The sequence below is a fragment of the Fukomys damarensis genome, unplaced genomic scaffold (genome assembly GCF_012274545.1).
Source record: "Fukomys damarensis isolate Sample0158 unplaced genomic scaffold, DMR_v1.0_HiC HiC_scaffold_29, whole genome shotgun sequence".
Taxonomy (NCBI): Eukaryota; Metazoa; Chordata; class Mammalia; order Rodentia; family Bathyergidae; genus Fukomys; species Fukomys damarensis.
The window spans coordinates 20,722,518-20,743,374 of record NW_022900941.1 but is presented as its reverse complement, the minus strand read 5'-3'; the positions used below and the strand labels follow the sequence as shown (position 1 = coordinate 20,743,374).

Here is a 20,857-nt window from a genome sequence, read left to right as displayed (position 1 = left end):
GGAGTATTAAAAATGTAAATGTGATTATGGCCATCCTAGCTGATGTTTATTGGATGCTTATTAATTTTCAGTTTGAATATAAAGTCCTAATGTTACATGGCTTTGCAGAATCTGACTGTTGCCTGTGTCTACTTTTTCTATCTTCTTCCAATTACCTATCCTCTTCACACACACATATGTGTACACACACATACACTAGTGTTCCCTCTTCTGGGACACATTTCCCTTCTCTTTTTTTCATCAGATCATCTCCTAGAAATGTTTTAAGCCTGTATTTTTACAATTCTTTGAAAAGATTTTTTCTTACCCCTACGCTATGGGTGTACATTCTTTATTATTGTACTTCATTGAAATTACCTATTTAATTAATGTGCTATTAAACCATAACTCCTTGACGATACAAGAAATATGTCATCTTCACCACCATATTCTCTGTACAAAAGCACAATGCCTTGGGAACTTACTGGATAATAAAGTTTAAAAGTTTGTCAAGTGAATGATCCACCACTGCTTCGTGTGTGCATACTCTGATTCACATCACCCTTCTTGACTATGTCTACCACTTTCTCCTTAGCTAAGTGGGGTGGTATAAACTTAAAATCCCAGCACAAATTCAAGCTCAGCCAGAACAATTTAGCAAGACCTTCTAAAAATAAAATATATAACAAAAGAGCTGGGGATGTAGCTCTGTGTGAAGGTCCCGGTATTAGGGGTGGGGTGGGAAACCTTGGCTCAGTCACCTCCAGAAAAGCCATGTCTAAATCTTTAAGCACATACAGAAATGCCTGTACATATCCAGTTCTAGCATATTACTTACTGTATTATAATGAAATTATATATTCATATATCTCCATTACATAAATTTCTCAAAAGGTTTTCCTTCAAATATCTTTTTAAATAATGCATCTTAGCATGGTGCTTGGAATACAGTAAATGCTAGGTTAATGTGTATTGAGCTAACTACTAGGTGATATCAAGAAAATAGACTGCCAGTGTATTACTATCTTTAGAATTTCCAACTACCAGTAGTTGTTTATAATCACAGATGTTATTATACTTTGATTTTTTCCCTTATTGATTAAATAAATATTTATTGAAGGAGTACATACACGACACAGCTTTTCAGGGGAAATGAAATACGTTAATAGTCACTGACACTGGAAAAGCTATATCATGTATTTTCTTTATAGAATAAAACTAAAACTTGAAAATTGATAAGTAAATAACTATAGTATTGTTATTTGTTGATAGTATATTTTTTCCCTCAGATCACAAACCATGGTCATATATTATCATGCACTAATACACAGAAGAACCAATGACTTACAGTCACTAGTTTTTACTTTCAGAAAACAGAGTACACAAACTGATAGTTCAATTAACCAATTTCATCTATATTAAGATAGATGAAAGCAATAAGAAATAATTAAATTAACAAAATAATTCATTTTATTGTCTCAACACTGTTTTTTCCCTAATATTAACTTTTGATAATTTGAAAAAATGTAATTCAAGGGTTTACAGGTAAAACCAATTAATATAATGTTCAAACTATCAATTTTTCCTTTTGATGTGAAATAATTATAATACAAAAGTCACTCTAAAACTGACGTAAGGAAAAAGTAGAAAGTAGTAAGTTCTAATATCTAAAGATCTAGGCTTTGAGGGATATAGCAACCATCGAATTCCTTATAGGCTCACTAAGGAAAAAAAAATCAAATTTTTACCATTTTTTAAGTATTAGGCAGCTTATCCTAATATAGCATGTGATGCAAGCTATTTGACTAACATAAGAAGCAGTGAATTAGCATTAAAAATTACAGACTTTCAAAGCAAATCTAGGGGGTACAATCCTCATTGGAATAAATGAGTATTTCCCATATTTTTAGGAATGCTTTCTGAAGGGGTACAGGTTGATCTCAGGCAGCTAATACTTGCACTCAGCTATATAACATGTAGCATATGTGCTTAAGAAATTAGATCATCTATGCCAATTTGAATGAGAAGCTGACCTACAAAGGAGCACAGCCTCAGGAAGCCACTAAACAGTCAAATTATCTTTTCTTCTAATAACTAGCAGTTTACTTCATATAACCAACATCTGGTTCATATTTATTGTCGATGAACAAAAGGCTATGCAAACAATTTCATTTATGCAGATCAGAAACTGATATAATCTTACTTGCTGTTCCAGTTTTTCCCATCTTTACACCCAAGTTGTCGAAGTACACTGCACCTGCATTGAAGATTTAAACACACTTAAAAAAGAAGTCCAGTGAAAAAAATGTTGAAGGTGTCATGCCCAGTGAAATACAACCCTAGCTTACCTATTAATAAAGTCTATGGCTTGTGCTTTCAACTGTTCAGCACTGTGCAAATCTGCAAGGACAAGGATATCGGCAACATTTTCTACTGAGAGGTTACTACACAAAGCTTCTTCACACATGACCTTCAGCCGTTCCAGTGCATACTATCCAAAAGAAAAATATAGCTAATAAACATTTCCTCCAACTACTACATTTTCAAATACATGATTTATCTAAGTGCAGATTATTCTTTGAAATACAGTTATTTTAAGTCATTAAACCATTGTTTTCTGCTTTTTTTTTTTTTTGGTACTGGAGATAGAACTCAGGTCCTTGCACTTGCAAGGCAGGCGGTGGAACCACTGAGCTAAATCCCTGGCCAGTCACTCTTGTATTATTATTCATACATAAAAGTATGAATAAACGCATTTAGAAGAGAGACTCATTTGCTTTTAGGAGAATGCAATTTACATAATCGCGAAGATATAGTGTATTAATTTAAAAGTAGAATTTATGCTACCAAAGCTACATTATGATCAGACTAACATTTAAATACCACAGTTTCTTTTGTATTAGAAATACAAAGGGTAATTAAGGAGGATAAAGGAGGATAGATATTGGGAAGTAGGAAGAACATATTCAAATGGGAAGGGGAAGAAGGAGGGGACTGTAGAAGGAAAAAAAAGAAAAAAAGATAATGGAGGAAAAAGTGGAAATAAAACTTTTGTAAATGGGGAGGGAAAGAGTTATTGAAGGGAGGGTAGGGGAATAGGAAAAAAAGAGTTAAGATATACGCATTATGTACAGGTACAAATTTCCTATGATGAACATGATCAATATGTATAACAAATATATTAATAGACAAAACTTTAAAAAAGAAAAAAAACCTTATGACTTAATATTTCTAATGGTATTAACATTTCTCTTCTCTTTTATTTCATACTTACAAGTATACAATCCAGGACATTGCATTTTACTATTATTCAATCTTGAAGAATGAATTTGTTAAAAGCTAAACAAATCCTGTTCATAACCACTAAAAATTCTTGCAGTGATTAGTGTACACGTACATAATATACAATCTTTAGTGGCTTTATTGAAGTATAACCGATTTTGATGAATTTATACAGCCACAAAATCATCACTTTTTCAAGATAGTACATGTACTCAGTATCCCTACAAGTTTCTTCTTATTCCCTCTGTCATTTCCCATTTATACACTATCACTACAGATTAGTTTCCATTTTCTGATGCTCTCTATAAATGAAATTACCCAATATGTATTCATTTTTGTCTGGCACTTGCACTCTCTATAAATGAAATTACCCAATATGTATTCATTTTTGTCTGGCCCTTGCACTCACTATATTTTCAGATTCTCATCTCTAATGCCTGTACACCAACAGTCCAATTCTCACTGCTGAGCATTTCATTACATAGAGAAATACCAGAATTTGTTTATCCATTCACTTGTTGAACATCTGGGTCATTTCCAATTCTTGGCTATTAAAAATAAGCTGCTATGAATATTCATACACAAGTATTATATGATAGATGCTTTTTTTTTTCCTGAGTAAAAACTTAAAATTGGCCCTACTGGATCATGGATCATATACTAACTTTAAATTTGACCTCATAAGAAAACTGCCAAACAGTTTTCTAAAGGGGTTATACCATTTTATAGTCCCATTAGCAGTATATGAGAGTGCTAATTCTTCCATATTGTTGATAAGACTCAATATGATCTTTGTAATTTAAACCACTATTAATAGGTAAGCAGAAGTAAAGATACATCATATTGATTTTAGTTTACAATGATGTCAAGAATCTTTCAATGCATTTCACTGATTTCAGTTTAGGAAGCAGCTGTTCAAACATTTTATCCACTTTTAGCAAAACCACTGCTGTTTCATACTTGAGTTCTGAGAATTCTTTAAATAGTGTGACTATAAATGTCAGATATGTATTAAAAATGTTTTTCAGATTTAGAATCCCTGTCTCTGAGTTTCTGAAATTTTTACAGTTTCTCCACCTTCAAGAAATCACCAGTGCAACAGAATATTATAAAATTGTTAACATTCTTTCTCTTTTTCTGTGCTGTATATCTGTGTATTATATTTCTGTGCATATTATATATCAATCTATGAATACACAGAATTATATATATTTTCTCCTATAAAACAAAGGGCACACACTGCTACCCTAAGGCTAAGACTATCTGATAACTGTAATAAATTTCATATTGTGAAAGGGCATCTAAAAATGTTTATAGCTTAACCTCTCAAAAAATTCACTTCTTCCTAGCTCAAGATATTTTTACATCTTGTTAATTTTTTAAACAATATAATTTCCATACTATCCTACTATATTCTATTTCATAAAACTCTCAAGAGCCACTGACACGCAGTATAAATTAATTCAATATTTTAAATTGTTTAGAGCTTTTATTTGATGATAGCTTTCTGTATACATCAAGCTAGAGGATATTTTTCAACTCCTTAAAACCTAATTACTTACTTTGTCTGCAGCTGCCAACAAGTTGTCAGCCATTTTATCAAGATTTGGTGCTTTCCCTGTGTAAATGAATCTCATCATTTCTTTAAAAACCTCGGGGTCTACATCATTTATTTCCACTCGATTCTGATATTGAAAACAACATAAAAAAGTTAAGTTAAAGAATACATACATATAAATGAGCCAAAATGAGTGACAGTAATTAAAAAAACACCACATCTGCACTAATATATTTCCCACTCAAAATAAATAAATTATCTATTTTAAAAGTGAGGTAAATAAATCTTCACTAAGCTAACCAGCCAAAATAAAACAAGTAAAATAAAGAGGAAAAGAATATACTGTATAAGAAGTGGGACACACAACCAGCTGAAAAGCCCATACTGTAATACTGAGACAAGGCCAAGCACAAGTATGTAGGAATATAAGCCTCAATTTCTCAATTATTAAAGAATAAAAATCTGTAGGACAAACAAAATACATCTGTGTTCAGTTTCTGACCTCTATCTTAGAGGATGATAGCTACTAACCTTTTCCTTGTAGAATTTGCAGGTCCTAAGAATGTTAAAGACCTTTTAACCAATAACTCTATTTCCAGCATTTAGCAAAAGTGTGTACAGTAAGTAATTGAATTGAGGCTCACATAGCTCAGAACATGCCTTTTGCAACAATGATGTTATATTATTCACTGTTTTTCCCTTCTTACGTGAGACATGTTCATATCCAAGAGGACTAATTATATATTTTTAGGCCTGTGTCTATTTGTAGTCTGTTTTTCTTTTGAGATCAGCAAAGAAATTAAGTATCTAACACTAATATCAAACTTTTCAGACCCTTTCTTATTAATACCATTCAACATGAGTGCTGCCTCCTCACTTGAGTGATCAGGATAATCATGTTACCTCTGGAAGAAAAGAAGGTATTCTATGGAGGCCTCTAGTTCTAAAGAATAAAGCTAGAACATGTGAAAAATTCTGGAGTTGTCCACTAAGATCCTTAAGGTTCACATATTATATAACCAGAAAAACAATTAACATGATCTCTAAGACAGCTACATTTCAAAGTGCCAGGTGAAAGAGTAATGATTAGAGAAGACAAATATGTATTATTTTGATTATAATTAGTATATAATAACAGATACAATCTATGTCCTTTTTGTTAAAATGAATTAATATCCTCTTATTTTGTGGTAAATAATACAGACCTCTTTTTTGTTAGAAAAATAATTCCAAAGTTAATACACAAGTCTAGAAAAGTAAAGATACATCTTCACCAAAAACCAGTCAATTAGCTATGGACCAGAACATTCTTTTCCAGTGCTAGAAATCAAACCCAAAGTCCTGTGCATGCAAGGGACATGCTTTACCACTGAGCAGTATCTCCAGTCTCTACAGTGTCCTTCAGTATAACAACTACTCATTTAATTAGCTACCAGAAGAGTATCAAACTAGCTATTACTTGGAATGTTCATTGGGCCTTCACACTGACCTACATTTACAGTTCTGTAAGATCAAAAACATTTTTTCCTTTCTATTTGCTTCTAAAAGGTTTCCCTTCTTATCATAGCGAAATAATAAGAACATGCAGTGTTAATTTAAAAATATACATTCTACTATTTTACATATGTGCAAATTAAATATTATACCTTTAAACTGTATTTACCTTTTTGCTTTCTTCCATTTCATGTTCAAACATCGCATTAAAAACTGGAGATCGAGCTGCAACAAGATTAAGTATCATTACTTAATGCACAAATTTGTTTAAAAAATATATATTATATTAAAGTAGAAATACATACCTGCAAGCACAGATTTATGAGCTTTAAATTCTTGTCCTCTCACAAAAAAACTGCAATCTGTAAATCTTGTGTTTTCCCAGAGATTACCCAAATCTTCTGCTAGTCGACATTCAGGCACCTTCAAAGTATTTGTATTAGTATGTCCTGATATATTTACAGAATCTTGAACCACACTCACCTAATAAAAAAGAACAAGAAAAACTTTGACAGACTTACCATATCCATAATTAAATGCTTTATTTATTTATTTTTTAAATTTTTTGGTACTGGGGATTGAACTTGGGACCTTGTACATGGCAAGGCAGGTGGCAGAACCACTGAGCTAAAAATCCACAGTCCCAAAACGCTTTACTTTTAAAATCATTTGATTAACTCAATGTACTCCTGATCAAAAATCCTAATAATGAAAAATTTAAGAATATAAATAAGATATGTAATGTAGGAAAAATTAGAAAAAAAACTAGATCTTTTTCATAGTGACATTAGGTAAAGAAATAGCTTATCAACTGCTTGGAAGACTTGATTATAATTACAAAAAATATTTCTCAACAGCAGTCACAATATGGTACAAAATACGAACAAGGGATGAATAAAAATAAAAGGAAAGAAGAAGGAAAATGAAAAGTTTGAACAAGAAGATGGTATTTTTGTGAGGTATAAGAAGAAATTTTATTTTTTCACTTACACTTTAGACTTAACATTTAAATTTCACTATATATGCATTTTAATGACTTCTACAGGTAAAAAGGTGTAAAAAATATGAAAACTGCAAAGTTTTAAAACTGTTGTTCTAGGTTTCAGTTCCAGAAGAACTGAATTAAATATCTAAGCTAATTTTACCTAGTAAAATTGACTGTAATTTTGAAATAAGCATTTCTACAAAACAAAATCCAATTATTAAAATTCATGGAAGTCTTCTATGAAAAATGAACAGCAAGAGCAAGACACCACTTTTAAGAAAAGGCCTTCCATTATACCTTACTGGAAATTTCACATACAATTAATAAAGAGAACATCACCTCAACTAATAGGCAAGTATTTTAGAGTAAATAAACTATTTTTTTAATTATATAAAAAGTGCAGTATTCATTACCTATCATTTTAAGATAAGTTTTGGGATCTTTGTTATGCAGCATATTAATGGCCATAGATATGTATGATTTATATTTGGTATAAGCAATCAAAATTCAGAAGGATTTGTATTTATATGACATACCTATTTATCTACGTAGTACTATAAAAGCTACCTTAAGTTTGAACTAGATACACAATTAACATTTCATACTATCAAGAGTATTAGAGGACTGTTTATGCAATGATTTCCAATTATTCTTTTTGATATCTATAGTTAAAAAAGGATACAAATTTAGTATTTCTATTACATATTTAAAACACATAATTAACAATTACAGATGGAACCTAGAATAAAAAATTCAGGAAGAAGGCTGAGATTCTTTGATGATTTAACTTATTTGATAATCCTTTTCCAACTGTGTTCGGCTCAACCCTGAGATTTGAGGCTTAAGCTAAACATCTAAAGGATGTAACATCAACACCTTAACTGCCCTGAAAATCTAGGTCTCCTGTAATGTGCAACTAAGGTGAATACTGGCTCTAGGTTTTAATCTGAATTCTTCAAACTAACTCTAAGAGAATGGAATTTCCAAAGTTACCTAGTATGATACAATAGTGTTGTCATTCTGATCAACTCCCTACTGCCTCCCACAATACTGTCAATGTGAGTATCTTTAAGATTCTATTACCTCATTATCCTCTAGAAGAGTGGGTCTGAAAGTTTTTAACTTTCATAGATAGGTGTCACTTTTAAAAATCTACCATAGAAATAAGGGTAGTCTACATTTCATTTTTCCAGAAAAGAGCTTTTATAGAAAACAAAACACAACTTCTACCCTGCCATAAGTAAGAAACAGAAAGGCTATATCGTATCCTCGCGAAACAAAACAGGATAGGGCAAAAAGATGTGTTTCTAAAAATAAGTGAGTTTAAATTTATGAAAAGGTCCTTATATTTTTTTAATGTCTATATATTTTTTTCTTTTTCTGAAAACCATGGAATGGCATGGATCTGAACATGTTAGAGATTTAAAAAATCTAGAAGGGGAAAAAATGAGAACCAAGACCTGGCATGTAAAGGTACAAGATCCCAGTAATGAATGTAACTGTACTGTCTACCTAGAATGTACCAATAAATTCAATTTAAAATTAAAAAAAAAAATCTACTGAGTTTCAAAAGATGAATTAATCTAAGTGTTCTATTAAGTAGTCTATTAAACTAATACGTTTCCTACTTATTCCTCAACTTCTACTTTCTGCATCATTATGGGAGAGAAGAGGCACAGATGTTTATGCTGCTAGAAATTGCCTTTTGCTTTTACCTGAACCACTATATATGGACTTTGCAAGATGGAGCTATGTCTTGCACAAACAAGGTAGCACCCACCTGCCTTACCTGTCTACAGCACCACTTGCAGGGGAGGGGGAGGAGGCAGTTCTTTGGGTAGAGCAGTGCAATGCTTCCTCCTCTTCTGCAAGCAGTGCTGGAGATGCTGTAGAAGGAAGGGCATCCATGAGAGGGGCAGAAGAAATGACGGAGGGCATGCAGAATGTTTAAAAGCATTTTTTTGCCCACCTACAATATATATGGTGCCCAGAGTATAAATGTACAAATTAATAACAAGATAAAAGATACTTATCTTAGTATCTAAAAATAAGACTTGATCAATGGCATCTCCAGAAATGTATATCATAGTAGGTTTTATTTTTAGGGGGTCACTATGACTAGCATGTAAAATCTAGCATATGGATACCAACCATACTTCAAAAGTATGTGTCAAAAGATTTAAATGTGTATCATGATAGATTTTATTTTTAGTAAGTTACTAGCATGTACAATCTAGAACATGGATACCAACCACACTTCAAAATTACATGTCAAAAACATTTCAGCCTTAATTCTGAATTTCTTGGCTATCTAGGTTCCAATAAAAATGCATTTTAGAAAATATCTGTATTATTTTAAATCTAAAAAAATGATTATTTCCTAAAAAGGTCCATTCACAAAAAAGATTTTAGCTGCATTTTTAAAAAATTGGATTAAATAAACTTGAAGGGCCATTTGCTAAATTCTGGAAAAGTCTACATTAAGGTTACTAAAGCTTTTAAATAGTAAAACATATTGTTATTTAGAATACTACTTGGAATACCTGCCAATTAGCAACAAATACTTTTGTTTTTTCCAAATTATGTAATGAGACTTGTGCTGTATGCTTTATCATCCATATTACTGTGTTTATAAAATTAATTAAATATTTTGTTTTATCCAAGTGAAAATAATGCACTATATTGTTTCTGGTATGGTATTTCAAGTCTGACACATATGTCATTATGATAAAATATAACAATATACAATTAACTTGTAATCCTGCCAAAAAATTTTTCATTTTTACTATATAGAGTAAAGCCAATTTAACGTCTACAGAAGGTATTTTGCTTCCAGTCCACATTAACCTGTTAAAACATATTTAAAGTCGAGTTAATTTGATCATACATTTGAAATGGCTTTTTCAGAAAAATTATCAACTGATTTAAACATTTCAAGACTGTACTGGTAATGTAATATTTGAATTCATTCCAAAGTTGAATCTCAAAAATTAATAAAGATAAAAGTACTCATGATAACAATAACAAAATTAAATGCAAGATATTAAGACAAATCACAAGTTATTTACAGGGGGAATTTTGTTACTTTCAAAATATGTTTTATGCACATAAATTTACCTTATGTTTGTCAAAATACATATGTACATATTTAAAAATTGTGATGTTTTTTAGAATGTTAACATACCCATTTGATTAAATTAATTCAATTGTTTAAACAATTATAAGGCTTTCCAATCTTTTTCTGGTACTGTTCTTTTGGATTCAAACTGATAAATTTTGAGTAATAATGTTCAATAACATCAATTTAAACAAATTCGTTGTGTCAGAATCATTTAGAAAGATATTTAGAAAGATTCATTACAAAGATATGCATATTCACAATTTTTTGAAAAGGAAGGGGGATTAATGTGGAATAACATGTAACATCTGCAGCTAGAGATATAACAAAATTTTTTCCAGACTGGGCCACCATAATTTGTAAGACAATTTAGTCAGCTTTTTCCAATCAAATATTTACAAATGAAACTTTTTACAGATAATAAAATTTAAAGTATTGCTCACAACTAATGCAGTCTGTATTTTTGTCATATCACTAAACATAACCATAGAGCTCCTTATAGTAAACTATATACTCACCTCACAAAATAATGTAAGCTTGTCATCTGGCAAAAGACCATTAGCTTCATCAAGCAAAAAATCCCTTCTAATGAATTTTTTAAATCCCCAGTCCTTCCCTTGTACAAATCGATAGGCTCTTTGGCTTTCTGGTAGAGAAGAGAAGTTTAAATAAAACAAATATCCAAGAAACATTTTTCTTTATACTACAGTGATATAAAATATGGAAAAACAGAAATTGCCAATACATGTATCATAAAAGTCTAGATATATGTGTTAATAAATAAAATGTTCTAAATTTTAAATCATTGCTCAACTTTTTGGCCATAGTCAGTGAATTCAATTTTTGATTTCTGAATCTCTTGAGAAGAAGAGAAAGACTAGAAAAAAATCTTGTGAAAAGAGAAGAAAGTTTTAACATCACGGGCCCTAAAAGATAATGAAATAGGACCAAAATATGTTGGCACAGGCATACTACTCATTATCTGCTATTAGAACATGGATAGAAACATACTCTAAATTCTTATTTTTTCCTTTAAAAATGGATATTTAAATTTTTAAAAAGTTTTCCTGGCATACTCATTCTGCTGTGTTTAAATGAATTACATAAAAATCCAAGAACTGGTTAAAAAAATTTTTTTATAAAGTCCCTTATCATTTGTAGGTCTTTAGACATTCTTTGATCCCTAAAACACATTTTCTTTTAGAAATCAAATAAACTGGCCATAGGGGCACATGCTTGTAATCTCCACAGTCCCAAAGGCTGAGGCAGGAAGATCACAAGTTCCAGCCCAGTTAGGACAACTTAAAAGATAAGCAAAATATCAAAATAAAAAAGAAAGAAAGGGATAAGGGTATAGGTAATTGTGAAGGCCTTGGGTTCAATTCCCACTGCTTGGAACAAAAGAGAAAAGAATAAAGAAAAAGTGTTAAATTTTTAAAGTATTGTATAACAAGTTTATACTGAAAAATAAAATATTCTATAGAAAGTATTCATCACTTATGATGTAAAGGTTAAAAGATTATTGGAAAACCAATAATCTAATTGAAGTACTGCACTATCTTTAATATTAGACAATGTGAAAATTTATATGAATTGGTATTTCTTTGCCAATAAAAGACACTATTAAAAAGTGTGTGTCTGGTTTTAAAACATTTTTGTAATAAAATTACTTGATTGTGATGCACTTCTAGAAAATATTTAAAATTTAATTTTGCAACTCATGAGATATTTTCTTTCTATGCACACTATACATTTTCTATTACAAAGCTCTTGACCACAGATATACACAAATGTGTATGTGCATGTGAATCCTGAGCTGAATTTAATAGAACCTAAGTCTTAAGAAAAGTTTATTTTTCTTCAGTGTAGAGTACACTGCTCAAAAAATTCTAGTACTAGAATACTGGGGCATTACATCTCCTTCACATAGTTCTCCAGATTTTATTACCTGCCAGAAATAGATCTTAAACATCTATTATATATACGCCAGGCAATGAACAAAGCACTTTGCCCTAAAAGCACATAAATTTACCTTATTAATTAGGTCATGAAGAAGTAAAATTAGGACATGAAGAAGTAAAATTTTAATATTATTTTTCGCTACTTTCATATGTTTTTTGAAGTCTAAGGCTTAGTAGAACAACTATAGCTCCATGCTAAACTTCAAATAATGTCCAAGTTCGGGCTAAGCATATTTGAGTAGGAAAAAGATCTTAAAACTTTTCTAGATAAAGGCACAGAAGTCACAATATGTAGTCACATCCTTCACTCAGTTTGCAAATCACTTACCCATTGCTTTTGTTTCTTCCCTTTTAGCATTCAGAAGGGAAAATTTGAATTTTGCTCGAACTTCACTTTTGGGGCAGCTGACTAAAAGCAAATATAAGGACAAGTAGTCTTTACTTTCATCATCTAATCCCTTTGGGTTTACCCTCAGGCACCTAAAATAAAACAACAGGCTCACATGGAGGAATATAATACTCAAAGCATGCAAAAGATACACGCAATACTGAAATCATCTGTTAGTTAATATCACAAACAGCTCTCCTGTAACATACCCACAGTTATTTACAATTCTCTCATACTATTAGCAACTTATTACCAATATAAAATTATACAATACCCACCCCTCAGAGGCAACAACAAATCATCAGTAGTTGATGATCGCATTAAAACAAAAACAACAATCTAAAATAAACAAAAATCTTACCATTTCATTTTGTCACTTGGACCAGATGAAAATGTTGAGCTTTTTAGCACTTCACCCATTTCCTCTCGACAAAAACTGAAGTTATTAATGGTCCACATGTAGGAAAATTTTACTACTTTAACCTAAGAAATTTAGAAAATCATTTTTTTATAATGATGATGTTTACACTTTTAATATGTCACATTTTAAACACTATGTATGCCCCACTCTAATCCTTCTAATAACTATGCCAAAATGTTTCATAGTCATATTCTCAAGATACTATAAAATTTATAGGTGACAAAGTATTTTTTCTTGTGATACCTACTGGGTGTCAAACCCCAGGGTGCTCTACCAATAACCTACATCCCCAGCTCTTTTTATTTTATTTTTCATTTTGAGACAGAGTTTCATTAAGTTGCTCAGACTGGGTTCAAACTTGTGATCTTCCAGTCCCAGCTTCCCAGAGTACTGAGATTACACATGTGTGCCACCGGCCCAGGTTAAAGCCACTTTTAACACTAAAGAAGGCATTTTTTAACAGCATGTACCTGTGTATAACACCAGCTTTCTGCTATAGGGCCAGGGGACATATCTCCAGGCAGAGGTGGGGTGGGTTCCCGAGACATTGCCACCTTGCAGTCTTTTAGGATTTATGCAGTATCCACACAGGTGAGTACTTTATCTATAAGAAGTTTGATTTACAGATCAAAAAATTAACTGACATAATTAAGAGGGAAGATAAATTTAAAAGTCATGAAGCAATTACTACTTGAAATTAGATTCTGAAAGAATATAAAATTTCAAATAATTTTAATGAAATGAAATCACAAGCATTTATAACATACATTTGAAACCTAAATAAACTTATTGTTTTTATAGATATTATTTTTCAAGGTATATTTAAAAAAGTACTACAAATCAAAAGAACCCATGTAGCTTAATAGTAAGAGCATATCATGAAAATTTAATGCCATCAAAATTTAATTCACCATCCTTCACCTTTTCACTGACCTATTTATGAACACTGAAAGGTTTACACAGTTATTGCTATAAATATGTTACTCATCTGTTAGATTAAGAAACTTTCATCAAGTAAAACACAGATTTCCACAAGTGTTGATCTATCTTAGACAGGCTCTCTGATCAAAAGACTTTGTCTCTATCATAGTACTTCTTAATGAGATAGACCACATCCTAAAATTCATTCCCAGCTAGCTGTCTCACAGCATATCCATTTGGATGCATAATTAACACTTCACAACCTGGTGAAGATACTACTTAAGAGATTATTATGCTTTGCAACTTAGAGAGTCTATTAACTATATAAATAGTGTATTTTGTAGGTTTAACAAGCTTTCGTGATTACATTTCCACATGGGTATTCAAGTCAGGATAACCACCTTTTCAAAATAATTGATAAGGGAGGAAAACCACATGAATCCTTTGGGGGTATACTAAGTAAAAGAGAAAAAAGGACCTTAAAAAATCCTGAGAAAATTATAGGCACAATCTTTATATTCCACAAAATAATAGTATGGGATAAGAAAACAAAGATTGAAGGATCCCATCCGAAAGATAGATAGAAATAAAAATACTACAAAAGATATAAAAGCACGTTAAACTATTAATGAAGCACATTAGAAATCTGTACTGGAATAAATACATACAAGAATGGGCAGAACATCAGTATAAAGCTTTGAGAATCAGAGAATAAAGAACAAAAAGAAAGCAACAGATATTGCCAACAGAAAACAATCTGAATTACTGACCAGATAACTATTCTGAAAGATGTTAAAACAAATGAAAAAAGCAGTTATAATCAAAGATTATAGAAGCAGGAAGACTATGATCTCCATGGATGAGCTCCATAACAACCAACCAAAATAAGAAATCACCACTGAAATATTATTTTGTAGAGTTTAAAATGAGAAAAACCTGTGGGTAATATACATGTTACAAATATCCAGATAGTATCATTTTTCTACTAAGTGCTAAAACCCTAAAGAGAACAGAATTATTACTACAAAGTTCTAGAGGGGAAGGGGCAAAAATTGATTTCCAGATGTGCAAAATATGTGCACCCCTCTCATAGCTATTTGGTAGAGGGTATAAACTACTCAAGTTACTTTCTAGCCAGATACATCAAGAGAAAAAACAAAAACCTCCAAAATGGAGTGCTGATTCTTTCTTTTCATTAATACATGTTTGTACTACATAATGTTTATAATCCTTGTGGAGAATTAGCATGTGTACAATTTTAGTTACTTACTCATTGCTCTGATAAAATATCTGACACCCAAAGTTAAAATAGGAAAGGTTTATTTCTTTCTCACAGTAGAGATTTCAGGCCACAGCTGGCTCCAAAACAGGGTGTCATGGCAGAAAACAAAAGTCTTCCTTTCACCTTTCCCTTTTATTCCATTCAGGCTACAAACCTAATGTCTGGCGTCTTCCACACCCAGGGTGGGGTTTCCCATTGCCCACACGCAAAATATTGCTAATAAAGCAGTGGACTAATCCAATTATCAAACCCTTAATCCATATCCATACACCCTTAATCCATATTCTCACACCCTAGTTCCAGCTAGCTTCAAAAAGCTCACCTATGAGCACATGAGGCTTTGGAAGGGGACCATCTACATGTAAGCCATAACATTCTGTCCCCGGTCCCCCAAAGACTCATGTACATCTCTGTATGCAAAAGGCACTAGTCCATCTCTACGAGTTGCCAAAGTCGTAACAGATTCAGCACTGCTGAAAGGTTTAAGATTTAGGACAAACTCTTAGCTAGGTTCCCATATACAAATGAAAAGTTAAACACTTCCAACACACAATGGCACAAGATAAACATTCCTATTTCAAAATGTACAAATAGAATAACAAAAAGGAATGCGACCAAGGCAAGTCAAAAATCCAGGAGGTCAAACATTAAATCCAACATCCAGGGCAATCAATAGCAAGATGTGAACTCCAAAAGGCTTGGGCGGCTGTGCCCCTGTGGCAGTGTTGGTAGTTGTAGCTCTCATGGTCTCTCTTTAGCTGGCTTTACTCCTTTGTTTTCCTCAGACAATTCCAGTACCTGGCATCTCTAATGTTCTGGGGTCTCCACTGCACCTGCAGCTTCAAATTCAAAGCTTCACATACTGTCCTCTTAGGAGGACACTGTCTGCCCTCTCAGGCCTTTTTCTGAAATCTGAAGCCAGTAATGCATTGGTGATGCCAAGGCCTGTTCCTAGCTGGGGCTAAAGCCAGTCTTCCTTCTCTCTTGGCTTTAGGGGTCAAGTACCTGGATTACTGAGTACTATGAACCCAACTCCAAGAACAAATTCCTTAGGCCTCAGTCATTCTGGAACATGGTGCTCTGGGGCTCTCAAAGCAGTCTTTCCTCTTTGCTATTCTGAGGTTGCAAAGAGTAGTCCAGTGGGTCCTGCGATGCCTTCAGGCCACCTTTTCTATTGTCTTGTTCTGTTTCAGTAACCAGTTATCTGCACCTGCTTTGAAGGCTCTTTTTGTTTTTCAGCTTTAATTGAGTTTATTGGTAAATTTTAGGGATACAGTACAGTTATATTCATTGTTGGGATCTTGCTTTATCAGCGCTTCCTTCTGGCCACTCAAAACATTTAAAATCATCGCGCAGGGCTCTTTGGTCTTGATTCTCCAAATAAATCTAACTAAAATCCCCCAAAAATAGCCATGCCACCACCTCAACATTAGCCTGCCTTGAAATATCTTCCACAAGATTAGTCTATCTCACTGAATCTCAGTCTCCTGCAAAGTCTCTGGACAAGCACAAAAAGACAAATTTTCTGCCAAAGCAGTCCAACTACCAATGTAACCCTTCTTCCTAACAGAAACCTCCAGAGCCTGGTTCTATCAGCATTCTGGTCTTTTGAGCTCTGACCAGAATATCCTATCAAATTAAGCTTTTAGCAGGAGAGGGCTGATTCCTCAGCTGGCATCTTGAAATCTTTCCAAAGTCTTCCCACAAGCTAAACCCAAAGGGTTCTTTACCACATGGTTGGGCAGTGTCACAGCAATGACCATTATTCTCTGGTACCTAAACCTGTCTTGGTTACTTTCTTGTTGCTGGAACAAAATACCCAACACCCATGGTTAAAGGAGAAGAGGTTTATTTTATTTATTTAGCTCACAGTTCAGCAAGACATGCAAATATGTAAGAATTTACAAGATAGGCTTACAATGGTCATCCACAAAGTCAGGTGTTGAAGAGTGCAAGAGGGCTGTCTGCACACTGCAGAGCCTAAGGATCTAGTTGAAGGCCTGAAGCACATGGCAGTGTCAGGTGTGAGTTTGTACCAGGAGGCAGAAGAGTCTGTGCTAGAAGGTAGAAGATGACTTCCAAAACAAAGGTGAAGATTGGAGCTCCTCCAAAGAAACAGAAGCAAAACTTTCTTCTCTGTTTTCCTTTATTACATTCAGTCAAGAAGCCTATTGGTTGGTGTCACCCACACCCAGGATGGGCTTTTCCATTATCCATACCCAGAACAATGTTAACCATTCAGTGGACTAATCCAATTATCACACCCTTAATCCACATTCACAAACCCTAGATCCAGCCATCTCCAAAACGCCCCACCTATGAGCACAGGAGGCTTTGGAAAGGACATTTAGATACTACTCATAATATGTTCATAATTCATTAATTTTTAATCCCCTTTTCTTTTCCTCTCTACCCACCTCTTGATCCTTTTTGTATATATCTGCAGTAGATAATATTTATATTACTTGTGAGTTGATACATGTATATAATACATCTTAATTATTTTTTTCATCTTCTATCATTCCACATCATCCCTCTCCCTCCTTTTCTTGATCCTGTCTGAGAAAGATCTAATCCTTTACCTCCTATTCTCTATCCTTTATTTTGCTCTTAATTTTTACTCTGGTCATTCATGTAAGAGAAAAATGTGATATTTAACCTTGTTTGTGTGATTTATTTTACTTCACATTGTGATCTTAAGGCACATCCATTTTCCTACAAATGACTCAAGTTTAACTTTCTTTGTAGCAGAGCAGTACTCCATACCACATTTTCTTTATTCAATCTTTTGTTGACAGTCATATAGGCTGCTTCCAAAATTTACCTACTATCAATTGTGCTGCTATAAACATGGGTATAAATGTATTGCTGTAGTATAATGCCTTTAACTCTTTCAGGAAGATACTGGAGAGGGGAATAGTTGAGTCAAACAGAATGTCTAGGTTCAGATTTTTGAGGGATCTTCATATTCATTTCCATAGTAGTTGTACTGGTTCTGAGTTTTATAGCACTGGAACATGCGTAAGAAATTTATGTTTTAAAACTGAACAGTTACATAAATGTACCAACTTCCCATGATGGATGTAATCAATATGCGCTGTAAGCATGTATAATAAAAATTAATTTAAAAAACTGAATGGATATGTTAAAACTCACTCTTTGAAAACTGACAAAGTAAGTCCACTGGATAAACTACTAGGTAAATCTATGAAATAATAGTAGTTTTAAGGTACAAAATCCGTGGGCCTAGGATTTACTTTTGAAGTACATAAATGAAGATGGCAATCAAAAGATGGATAGAAAGTGAAGGGACGGGAGGGAAAGGGGATGAAAAAAGTAATTAAGATGTATTATGTTCATATTCCAACTCCACACAAGGAATGTAAACAGTATGCAATGCAAAGATGTACTAATAAAAAAGTAGATAAATAAAATGAAGAGAAGGGATTCATCTGTTTCTTATAAATCGAGGAACATCTAGCTGACTTCAAATTTGGCTCAAGGGAAAAATATTTGGCTGAAGTAGCTACAATTTATTCATTTGCAGATATTTTTCAAGTAGACACTATAGTATTTATAGTATATTTTTCAAGTTCAGGAAAACATTTTAGTGAAAAAAATGTATAACGGGTAAATAAATACTAAACTGGGAAGGAAAGTGTAATAAATAAAATTAAGAGCAAATAAAAGAAATAGAATGGAACAGATGGTATGTAATGGCTGAAAGTGCATCAATTAGACTCTAAGGAGGTTACTTTATATAGGGAAATCAGTTAAGGCTTCTAAGAAGAGCTGATATTTGAGCTGAGAGCCAAAAGATATGAATAACAGCAGAGAAAGATGAAGGGAATGTGACTATGGGGTGGGATATATTAAGTGTAAATGCCCTAGGACAAAAGAATTTGAGAAAATATCAGGAAGAGAAAGGAATCCAATGTGGTTGCTGTTAACTGAAATGTTTTAGGCAGGGGGAAAACAATTCAACTTAAATAGCACTAAAATGGAGAAGAGATTTCAGGGAATAACCTGACAATAAAGGACAGAAGGTAAAAGGCAGAAAAGCAAATTAGGAGGTTATTAAGAGTAGTCTAATAAGAGATAATGATATGCTAGTAGAAATAGGGAAAGGGTCCCTCGCCGAGAAGAAATCAAAGATAGGTCCTCTTTTGGGACTTGAGCAGCTAGGAGGATGGCAGTTCCATATACTAATATGAGGAAGACAGAGACAAGAACAGTTAATAGTAGGGTACTCAATTTCAATAAAGTGATAAATGGAACATTAGAGAATACTTCAAATGGAAGAATTTTGATATTAATCTTTTCTGAAGTTTCTCTTTTAAATAGTGACATCTATACTAATGTATTTATAACACATATAAATGAGTTCTATCATATGATGCATGGGCAGCATAATACAATGTCTTGGGGAATCAGTAAGCTGTCAGGCAAGAAAATCAGGGTGAAGATATTGGGATGCTCTTAGAAGCACTAACCTGCATTGTAGCACTACTTACAACACTAAGATATACAATCAACTCATAAAAAGGCAAACTAAATAACAGGTTACAAAGACTTTTATTTTTCCTCTGGCCACTCTTTCAAATTAGGTAGATAGGGGATGGGGTTATTAAGGATGCTAGTAAGTAAACTGTTTTTTGAGCACTTCACAAGGTATTATGAATCTTGTTTACTCTTTAGTGACTTTATGAGTGGTGATACTGTCGTAACGATGGGGAAATCAATTTACACAGCTTAGAAAGCTTAGACTACAAATAACTTAAAAGTGGTAACACACAAATTTGCCTGGTTCTAAAGTCCATGTTCTTTCCATAGAGTATGCTGTTCCTTAGATATTTCAGGGCTGAAATAGGTCTTTCTGCTTCAACTTTTATTTTATAGATAAGAATCAAGATGAAGGGAATGAACTATGTAGAAGAAACTGTCCAAGTTTGCGATGTTAAGATACATACTGGAACAAAGATCAGGATCTCCCAAGTACACTTCAGTCCTATTTCAGTACACATTTTTCTTTTCAAAACAGAACAAAAGAAAAAAAAAGTTAAAAAAGAAAACAAAAGGAAGAGAAGAATCACTTACGTAATGCAACTCCTATCTATACTTAATCTTGCAGAAAAAAGCTTGCTGAAAGAGAGAACATTAGCAAAATACAATCTAGACAGCAACATCAGAAAAATCAATATGTAAATCAGTAAATAAATCAAAGTTTCTTACATGTCCTACTGTATATATAGAAGTTTCTTACTTATGATAGGGTTATGTACAGTTAAATCCATCATAAGTTGAAAACACTGTAAATTGGAAATAAATTTAATACACATAACCTACTGACCATCACAACTTAGCTACACAATATATTGTAAAGTATCAGCTATTTCCTTGCACAGCTGAATGAGAACTGTGGCTTAATGTCACAGTCTGTCATTATGGAGAGTCTTTGACTGGTACTG

At 32.8% G+C, this 20,857-nt stretch overlaps 1 protein-coding gene across 4 annotated transcripts in view; it reads right to left on the bottom strand.

Annotated features, from left to right (window-relative positions):
* Positions 1 to 20,857, bottom strand: part of Spopl (speckle type BTB/POZ protein like) — a 54,212-nt gene that overhangs the window by 5,463 nt on the left and 27,892 nt on the right. For 2 of the 4 annotated variants that reach the window (XM_033757231.1, XM_010606141.3), the window contains exons 2-10: positions 13,657 to 13,790; positions 13,127 to 13,248; positions 12,706 to 12,857; positions 10,935 to 11,062; positions 6,619 to 6,796; positions 6,483 to 6,538; positions 4,824 to 4,946; positions 2,328 to 2,470; positions 2,183 to 2,236 (exon numbers count right to left, since the gene is read on the bottom strand). In XM_033757231.1, coding sequence (XP_033613122.1) covers positions 2,183 to 2,236; positions 2,328 to 2,470; positions 4,824 to 4,946; positions 6,483 to 6,538; positions 6,619 to 6,796; positions 10,935 to 11,062; positions 12,706 to 12,857; positions 13,127 to 13,248; positions 13,657 to 13,734 — 1,034 coding nt within the window. In that variant the 5' untranslated portion in view covers positions 13,735 to 13,790. Of the gene's footprint in view, positions 1 to 2,182; positions 2,237 to 2,327; positions 2,471 to 4,823; positions 4,947 to 6,482; positions 6,539 to 6,618; positions 6,797 to 9,087; positions 9,185 to 10,934; positions 11,063 to 12,705; positions 12,858 to 13,126; positions 13,249 to 13,656; positions 13,791 to 20,857 lie in introns of those variants that run through there. The other 2 variants (XM_010606142.3, XM_019204832.2) reach the window with 2 other exon arrangements.